This window comes from Coptis chinensis, chromosome 2 (genome assembly GCF_015680905.1).
Source record: "Coptis chinensis isolate HL-2020 chromosome 2, ASM1568090v1, whole genome shotgun sequence".
NCBI lineage: Eukaryota > Viridiplantae > Streptophyta > Magnoliopsida > Ranunculales > Ranunculaceae > Coptis > Coptis chinensis.
In genome coordinates, this window is record NC_141457.1 from 108,947,665 (window position 1) to 108,957,862 (window position 10,198).

Consider the following 10,198-nt stretch of genomic DNA (forward strand, 5'->3'; position numbering starts at 1 on the left):
AGTTGTGATGTACATAGAAATGCAAGGTATGTTAGAGCATTCCCAATACAGGTGGATTTATTTCCCCTCTTATCATTGCCACATAGGCAGTATTTTCCAAGTTTTTCACCGTTTTGGCAAAAAGCAAGGTGAGACTGCCCAATGCAAAGGTGAAAAATAATTCCGGATGGGATGTTGGATTCCGTCGAGAGACATTTTGATTGAGATGGAATGTAACATCCCGTCCGGGATTTTGTCTGAAGTTAAAAAAAAAACCGAAAAAACATTTGAGACGGAATGAAACATTCCGTCCGAAAAAAAAATAAAAAAAAATACACGAGACGGAATCCAAAATCCCGTCCAAAGTTCACAAGTCAGCCACTATCTCGGTTGAAGATTTCACCTTGTTTTTAACTTGGGAAAATAGTCACCAGTTAGTCACCTCTGCATTAGGCACTGGTTTTCCACACCAAAGAAGTGACTATTTTCACAAACCCCTCTTTTACACCTGCATTGGGAATGCTCTTAAGAACATACACAACCCAAAGAAAAAAAAATCAAGGGACGTATTGTTTCTAGCTATCTAGGATCAACTCAGTCATAAATCTTGGATCTACCACTTGATCAATTTTTAACCCACTTAAAAGAAATTGTCGAAATTGAAAAATTGACATAATCTACATTGACGTACACAAAATTTCTAGGGGTTGAACTTCTTCATAAGATTACATATGACAATTTTACTTGCATCAAAAGTTGATCAAGAAAATAAGAATAGATTAAGAGAATAAATTGTAAATCCGTAACACCATTTCCCCTAAATCCTATAGTACAGGAGATCTCGAATGTTGCTAGTCATTTTGAATGTAGTATTTGGATTGGGGTCTGCCCAAAAATGGTCCTACTCCATTTTTTAAAGTGCCTCCTTGTTGCAGGAGAAAAGGAATAATATCCTATGCGGCCAGGAAAAACTGAATAATATCAATTCAGCCTGATATAATATCCAACCTATGCGGTTAGGGAAAACTAAATGCTACCATACAACACACTTGTGAGTAGGGCTGTCAATGGTCCGGGTCAGGTCCGAAGCCCGATTGAATCCAAACCGATAAAATAGGGACTTAGAACTTAAATGTTGTCCGATAAGACTATTGGTCAGTTATGGACATACCCCGTCCAACCCGATAACGGCCCCGGCTCAAAAACTAAGGTTAATTTTTTAGTTTTTCAATTATGTACTATTAAATTTGTAACTACTAGTATACATAAAATGTTAAGAGGCTTAATGGATTAGTGTTGTAGTGTCATATATAAAGCTTAGGTTTGTCTTACTACACTCTATTTCAGTTTTTTTTATTGGACCTAAGCCAGGCCCAAATCCGATCATGTCCAACAGAATCTAGACTGGGACTTGGACTTTCTAAATATAAATATAATTTAAACCGGATTTGGATATAGATGAGTCATGTTCAAGTCTAGCGCGTTGACAACCCTACATATACTTGTGAGTTGCATAAGTTCCACCTTAGCTCGTAGGCATGTATGCAACTCACCAAATATCCGTTACATGCTAGCATTATTTCTCTTATGAAAACTAAGACAAGCACATTCAATTTTGTTTTGTGCGTGATTCAATTCATGTGGTGATATGTATGTGAATAGAATATTGAGACACTCAAGTGAACAGGAAGTATGTGTGGGAAGCTAGTAATATTAAGGTGTAAAGGAGGGTGTAGAAAAGGATGACGTAATCCACTAAGAGGCAAGACCTTCATTTCATCGACCCACGCGCAATCGATCGTTCCTTTCCACTCTTTATATACTCACCTTCTCTCAGCCTTTAACGGAATTTCCCATCTTTTTTTCTTCTCATCTGCTTCTTCTTCCTTGTTTTCTCTCGCTTCCAATTATCACACACTCTCTCTACTTCACTACTTGAATCTCTCAGGTAAGGTTTTGGTGATGGCTATATATTATGTCCACATATATACTCTAGCTAGGAAAAGTCCACGTAAGATACTAAAAATATTTCATTCTTCACATCGATCACTAACTAAGATCTTCGTTCACATTAGCCGCCCACTCTTTCTTGATTAATAAAAAAAACACTTCTTTTTTCATAGATCTTATTGTTCGGGGATTCTTCTTTTTTAAATGGTAAGATTCCGGACAGCATTTGTCTGTTTTCAACTTGAAGGCTATTTTTGATGGAATTGTGTTATTGCATGCAAATTAGTTTGTTTTCGATTTCAAAGGTCTTGATTTTGGATTTCTTGTTTTTTTAATGGTGTGTCCCATTTTATTTTATTTTTTATTTTCACTTAGGTTTTGGTAGTTAAAAGGTCTTAATTCAATTAAAAGGAGTATAAATTATTATGAATCTTTCTGTAAGAAACAATATATGTGAGGATATCCGGCCAGTGCATCATAGATCGTTTCAAGATGGATATGCATGGATAAGATTATTCAGATTTGTTGCTTAGGTGGTGCAATAAAGTGTTTGACACTTCAAAATTTTCATAGGAACAAAGGATCACTCATCCCTATTCTTTCAATCCAAAAAGAAATTAAGGACATATATAGTTTTTGCCTACCTCTAGCTCATACTTTTATTTGGTGTTGGATAGTACTCTTTTCTTTTTCCTTTTTCTCGTTTCGTGTAGTACCGGCCATGCATGGTCACCAAACTCAGTTTTGGTAAAACTATATATATATATATATATGAACAATTGAAATAGAAACAGACTAACACTCTCTCTTTCTCTTCTCACTAGCTGATGCATGCACATACACTGATACACATGAACACACCTTTAAAGTTAAATAAATACATACATGCTCCTCTGAGTCGTATTCCTACAGTCCAACCTTTATTTCTGGAGTTCATTAAATGCAATAAACATATATGGGAGTTATTCTTTTATTTTTTGTTCTATTTGAATGAAGAAAGGCCACCCTATTTTCACTAGCATGCAATTCCCCTAAAATCTAGCGATACAAATTCCTAGGCGTTCATAATATGAATCTTATGGTGGACATCCTTGGAACTCAACTCGTCAGTCTTCTTTTTAAGTCTGGCTTTTGTATAAGGCAGCTCTCAGTATTTTGAACAATTTAGCTAGAATGGTAAAGAGAATAATGGACAAGTCAGATAATGCAACGGATTTATAGGACAAAGAGACAATTGAGTCAGAGTTGTTTCTCTCATAGACCATTGTATGGTTTGGAGCAGTACTGGCATAGGGTTCAGTGTTGTTGTTGTTCTATCTCTTTCCATGTCTGGCAGGTTTGATCTTATTACAGTCTCTTTCCTGCTGCCTTGTATCCTTTTCCCTTTGAAGAGTCGCGTGCTATATTCTGCTCACGTCACCCACTTTGTCCATGACTTGATTACCTTTCCTCAAATTGAATGTTTTCTACATTTCTTTATTTCTCCTATGAGTTGATCTATCTCTTTCTTCATTCTTTTCAACTTTTATTCAAATCTCCCAAAAGTACAATTTTTCTTTGGAGCTTGTAACTTAATTAACCTTGGTTGCAACATAAAACAAATTAATTTACATGTTTCATAAAGGGTTTAACCTTTATTAAATGTTATCCTTTTGCATGCTTCTTTATTCAATAGTTTAAATTGGTCGGGTTCTTTTTTTCTTTCTTTTTTATAATTGTATGGAGCAATTGTTCCAAATTAAAAATATGACAAATGTGGATATTTTTTCTGCACTAATTACCGAAATCTCATCTCAGTGTGGTAAACCTAGACAGTGATTTTATGTGGTTTCTGAAATCAAAGGAATAATTTTGTGGACTTTGGGGGTTAATTTTAATTGGTTTGCAGGCTAAACATAAGTATATATATTTTTTTTTATTTAAAATAATGTGGGTGTGCTTAGTTCTTGATGGATCATATACTTGGACCATTCAACCTTCACAAGACAACATGATTACAACATACCTCAACTTGTCTGTTTCTTCAAACCTGCAAAAACTGAGAGCATTTCATCCTAGAGAATGAAACCCTAGGTCTTCCCAAAAAGCACTAACTTCACTTGGATTTTATATATATTAAAACAAAACCAAATAAACTGATCATACTTTACAACATAAAATCATCATACGATAAAAAATAGCTTTTGTTTTTTACACGCGCTCATTTCCTTTTAGAAATAAATAGTTACTATCGGTCATCCCCAAGTGAATTGATGATTATATGCTTTGGGAACACCTGTCCACTTTTCATTTGTAGTGTTTAATCACTTTTTCTTCTGGTTTTGGGCTTTCTTCTTATGTTCTCTCTCCTTAAATGATTATGGACTAAAAGTGGCGGTGCTGAATTTGATGCAGTTGTGGTAGTTGTGGTGATAAGTAGTAGTGATGGAATCCATGGCATCTTCAGTACCACCGGGTTTTAGGTTCCATCCTACAGATGAAGAGCTAGTTGGGTATTATCTGAAGAAGAAGGTAGCGGCGCAGAAGATTGATCTCGATGTTATTAGGGACATCGATCTCTATAGAATCGAACCATGGGATCTCCAAGGTATGCACTTCACACACCCCCAAGCTAATCTTTTAGTTTCAAATGTTTATTTAGCTTTGTATAAATGTGTGTGATATGTATCGGATCTAGATCGATGTCGAATTGGGTACGAGGAGCAGAATGAATGGTACTTCTTTAGCCACAAAGACAAGAAGTATCCTACTGGGACGAGAACGAATAGGGCGACGATAGCTGGGTTTTGGAAGGCCACAGGACGTGACAAGGCTGTGTATGAAAAAATGAGGCTGATAGGGATGAGGAAGACACTTGTTTTTTACAAAGGAAGGGCACCTAATGGACAGAAAACTGATTGGATCATGCATGAGTACAGGCTTGAGTCTGATGAAAATGGACCTCCACAGGCAAGCAAACCAAACTTGGTCTTTTCTTTCTAGCTGAAATTTTCTCAAGTTATAGCTCTTTCTACTATGGATTTGTCACAACAAAATGAAATTTTAGAGAAAATACTGTGAAGTTTACTTTTAGCATTTGAACTACCAAAACAAGTTAAGATTTCATTTTTATATCTCTCAGAAAAGAATATGAACAAATTAAAGAAGCAAAATTGCTGTTCTTGTAACTAAGGCTGTGTTAGTTTCTCCCACTTGCAGGATATAAATCTTCCGTTTCAATCACTTGGAAGTTGAAACTTGAGTGAAACCAAATTTAGAATTTGAGCTTTCCTAATAATTGCGGTTCCAGTTTCTTCTCAACAATCTCCTAGAAATTTCTTCTGATTAAGTTGGCTTCCTAACTAACAAATTTCTCATTAAGTTTTCTTTGTTTCTTTCCACTTTGTCTGTGTGTATATACGTGTTTGGACTGGGATATTACTTTTGTCTCCCAATCTTCTTGGAAGTAATCCTGCAGAAGTTTGTCTCTCTAGTATCTACTAACTGCTAAGATGTTCATAACTTTCAGGGAATGTGTCCCAGACACACCCTTGATTCTTTAGTCCAACTCTAGTATACTACCACTCTTAAGTCTTAACAAAAAGCAAATTGAACTTTTAAGCGATTTTCGTCGTTAACTCTGGTTCCTTCTCAAAATAAATATTAGTAATGAAGGAAAAGGCTCAATTTCCATCAATGTTCAGTTGTCAACTTTCTAGTTGGCGTTTCACTTTGACCTGGTAAAAATTCAAATCATCTCTCTCACCTTTGAGTTCCCTGCTTCCAGTGAGTAGTTTTCCAAGGAAATGGAGAAGTGGAATATTTTTCACTATTACAAAAATCTACTATTCTTGTATTACCGTTCCTTCTATCTCATCTGTTTCGTTCTTAGCGTTTGCAGGAAGAAGGGTGGGTTGTCTGCAGAGCGTTCAAGAAAAGAACCAACACCCAGACTAGAAACAATGAGAACTGGGATTCAAGTTATTTCTATGATGAGCCAAGCGGGGCCAGCTCCATTGTTGATCCTATTGTATATATTCCGAGGCAGCCACAGACTTTCGTCTGTAAGCGAGAGCTTGAAGCCGATAACGTAAACTGCTTGCAGTCGGATCATCAGTTCGTACAGCTTCCTCAACTAGAAAGCCCCTCACTGCCTCCATTAAAGAGGCAAAGCTTGATGTCGCTGGTTTCTGAAGATATCGAAGATGAAGAAAAATATAGAGGGTCCAACAATAATATGGAGAAAGTAACAGATTGGAGGGCCCTTGACAAGTTTGTTGCTTCACAGCTGAGTCAGGAAGATAGATATGATGGTGAAGGGATCTCTAACTTTGGAGATAATGATAATTACTCGGATGTGGCTTTGCTTTTACTGCAGAATAGTAGTAGGGAAGAAGATAACAGTAAGTTTAATGGCTTCTTGAGTTCTAGTTCAGATTGTGATATTGGCATTTGCATATTTGACAAATGACAAACCAACGAAAGGGAAAGAGGTGGTGGTGTTGCTATATATACTATTTGATGTTATAGGATTAATTGGAGGAATATGGGTACTATGTATTGTAAAACATACAAACATATTAATTTGACCGTATATGTATATGGGTGAAGAAAGGCCTCTCCTCCGATCCGATTGATTAGAAACTCATAAATGGCAGTTTGTGGGCTGAAATGATGGTCTCAAAATCTCGAGATTAGTGTTTCGTACAGACATAACGCCAGAAGGTTGGATACCCTGTAACCTTCGAAATAGGATCGGCTTCTATTCTTGCATGCTGCTCAGAAAGGCTGATATGTGTTCGTATTATTACCTACACAGACACTTCGACGATCAAGTCACCAATAGTCTTAGTTACTGTATAGAATTAACCATTATATGTAATTCTATATGTGGTGGTTCTGAAAGGCTCTTGATGTATGTTATGTCAATTCTCCATTGCCTAAATGGTCATTGTTTGGGTTAATCTAAAGTCTATCACCTATGGCTTATGATTGAACCCTTTGTTGGCATGTATCTGAAAATACTCTATGCCTGAACTCCAACGAAGACTTTAGTTTTATGAACTTAAATGAGCACTTTAATTTTTTGAAATTATTTCTCCAGGTATATAGTTCTCTTGAGTTCCACTGATTCTTTGTTGTATTCCTCAATTACTAGCTTTGGTTTTAAAGATGCTTAGATTGATAAGGCATATTATCTTTTTATTTATTTATAATATATATACAGTCATTTTCTAAAACGTAGCTATTTAAATTAATTTAAAATAAATACGTAAGTAAAACAAAATGAATTATTCAACCCTAATTGTTTGTGGTTATGAAGCACTAATTATAAATATTATCTCCACAAAATTTCAACTCATTTGGAAACCTTTAACATAGATAAAAATTGTTGTTATCTTTAAAAAGAAATATAACGATCCAGAAATATTGAGTTTTTGCAATATTTTTTTGCCAATGTTGGAGGTTTCCAAATGAGCTGAACTTTTATGAAGATGATCTTAATATTGGAGTTGAATTCATTTTCTAAGTGAAATTTTACTTACGTACTTATTTTAAGTTAACTTAAATAGCTACTTTTTAGAGAATATATATATACGGAATTGTAGCTACTTTAAGTTAACTCATCGGGCTGCCTACGTCGACATACAGAAATGACATACGGAATTGACATACGCAATCCAAAAGTGGACTTGCACATTGTTTTAATGGCTGATTTTTTGTAGGTATTATCTCCCTACCATGGATAGTATCTCCACAAAAAATCAACTCAATCGGATGTGTCTAGTCTTGTCAAAAGAGTGTTAAAATTTTGGACCGTCAAATAAATTTTTAATTTGAACTCAATTTTTGGTAGGGTTATACATGTTCAAAGGAGCTGATTTTTTGTGGATATAATCTCCATATTATGGAGATCACATCCGTATAAAATCAGTTTTTAGTTCATTATGTAAGTAGGTAGGATTGCATATGTCATTTCTGTATGTCGACGTAACCAGCCCGTATATATATATGAGCAGGTTTCGTTTACCACGCTTTTTATACCATAGTTTATACCATTCCCCCCTTTACAAAATGAGTTAAGGGCTTATAATTTGTGGATATAATATACTAATTACAAATAACATCTACACAAAAATTCATCTCATTTGGAAATCTCTAACCTAGCTAAAAATCATTGTTAACTTTGAATTTTTTTTAACAGTTCAGATTTTTCGATTTTACAATTATCTTTTGACATAGTTAAACATTATCAAATGAGATGAAATTTGTTAGAAGTGATCGTCATTGTTAGTTGAGCACATTCACAAAAAACTAGATTATAATTCACATTGTAAGTGAAATTGTGGGGCATGATATAAACTATGGTAAACGGAACCTGCTCCTATATATTCTGGTTCCTGGATACACAGCAGACACATTCAAAACGAGCACATCATATCCGCGAGCAGAAAATAAAGAACATAGTATGACAAATCTAATTTTAATGAAAACAAATTTTAATGAACATTTTTGTCAAACTTCTGCTAGGTGCCTAGGTCCAACAATCCCATGATTAAGCTCTATTCCATGTGTCTACAGACAGTTGTTCGATCTACAAAGGAAAAGTAATAGGAGTTATTGTACGAAGGAAAACTTTTCCAAAGAACAACTTGAGTAACTTTAGCATGAAACTGGTTGGATTGGTTGAAACTTGTAATGCATGCTGGGGCACAGAAACATGTGTTTGAGTGTTGTGAGTGGGACCCCGGTTTGGTCTAGCATGCAATGTGGCATTGCGACCTGTCTTAGCATGCATGCTACAAGCCTACAAGTATGCAAATATCTGCTTATGTTATGTTTCGAGTCTTCACGTTCCTACCACTGAAATGCTGTTTAAATGACACTTCTTCTACAACCTAATCGTTGGAACCATCTCTTTTTGAATAAAGGGATGAAGTATAGTCCTCGTTGCTACAAAATTCGTAAATGCACAAAGGAAACTGGACCTACTTACCAAGCAGGCCATCAGTACTCAATACAAACAGTTGAGCCAATTTTGTTGTGTGTACACACTCAATCATATATTCATCTCGAGGAAACCGAATTGCGTGGTGACTTGCTGACAAAATTTGAATCCACCTCAGCTGGTTGCATGTACTTCGACACTCAAAACTCAAAAGAGGTTTCGGGTTCGATTATCTGGCAAGGGGACTGCTTGTCTGACCAAGCGACCAGATCAGTTAGGTGCCTAACTGCCTATCTAGCATCCGGGATAAGGCCTAAGGGCTTGTCCAGTAATCTTTGGCATCTTTCTACGTGCCTTGGTGAAGGGATAAACGGGCCGGGCTTAATCTAGTTCAGAATCTGAGTGTGAACCTTTTTTTTTTGCCAAGCCTGTCATTAAATAATTGATACTTCATCCAAACTTTGCTGGTTGGCAGTTGGCAACCTGCATCTCAGTGTGAATCTTAGCTTGAAATTTTGTTACTTTCTTAATCCTTATTAGACTTGTGAAACTTCGAATTTTGTGTAGAGGAGTCAGAGCATATAGCACAAGCCGTTTTACAGTTCTATACTTCTATGTTCACGTGGAAGAAAAGTAGACGCTTAACAAAAATTAAGACTTATTGCAAGGTTAAAAACATTAACAAAAATTTACTTGCTCGGTTACTCCTGTTCTATTTTAAGGTGCAAATTCAACCTATATGGTCTTATAATCCAAATAAGATATTCATTTTGTCCACTGCATTTACAAAACTAAAGCATGCTTACTAAACCATTCAAGTACAATCAACATGTTACCTCTAGTTTAGGGAAGGATTTGTTTAACCTTTTAGACTAATCGATCAGTGTTCAAACAAATTGCCCAAAACTTTGTATAGGGCCTTAGCTTCAATAATGTATAATGCAAATCACAAGTTGTGCAAAACAAGTACAAACCATGAATTTACAGGGTCCATAATAGTGTGTTAAATTATTTTTCTCTTCATCTTTTCAATATTACCAAGAACTGTTTCCCCTATGGTCGACCATGCTGTGATATATTACAGGTTTGAAAGTGCCAAAAGGGTGTGGAAGGAAGCATATACGCTCTCTTTACTACTTTAGTCTGAAATTTGAGGGACACCCCGGGCCATAAGTCTCAAAATTAAGTGATCATTCTGGTCTACTACATCCAGGAAACAAGTGCACGCTTTTTTTTTTTTTTGATAAGTGCACGCTTATTGGCAAACCAAAATACTTAATTTCATATCTTAGCTTGGTCATATACTTATTTAACCATTTTGAGGCAATGAGGCCAAACAGA

General features: G+C 35.7%; 1 protein-coding gene across 3 annotated transcripts; it reads left to right on the forward strand.

Moving 5' to 3' along the window:
* The first annotated feature begins 1,806 nt into the window (after window positions 1-1,806).
* On the forward strand, window positions 1,807-7,015 carry LOC147520378 (NAC domain-containing protein 37-like). 3 transcript variants are annotated; one of them, XM_086591906.1, is made up of 4 exons: window positions 1,807-1,927; window positions 4,324-4,516; window positions 4,607-4,878; window positions 5,810-7,015. In XM_086591906.1, exons 2-4 carry the CDS (start codon window positions 4,354-4,356, stop codon window positions 6,377-6,379), a joined length of 1,005 nt encoding a protein of 334 aa, XP_086448032.1. In that variant the 5' UTR covers window positions 1,807-1,927; window positions 4,324-4,353; the 3' UTR covers window positions 6,380-7,015. The 3 variants fall into 3 exon arrangements, with proteins under 3 accessions (XP_086448032.1, XP_086448033.1, XP_086448034.1); XM_086591907.1 differs by having other exon boundaries at window positions 1,837-1,927; window positions 4,333-4,516; XM_086591908.1 differs by lacking the exon at window positions 1,807-1,927 and adding an exon at window positions 1,998-2,136.
* The last annotated feature ends 3,183 nt before the right edge of the window (window positions 7,016-10,198 follow it).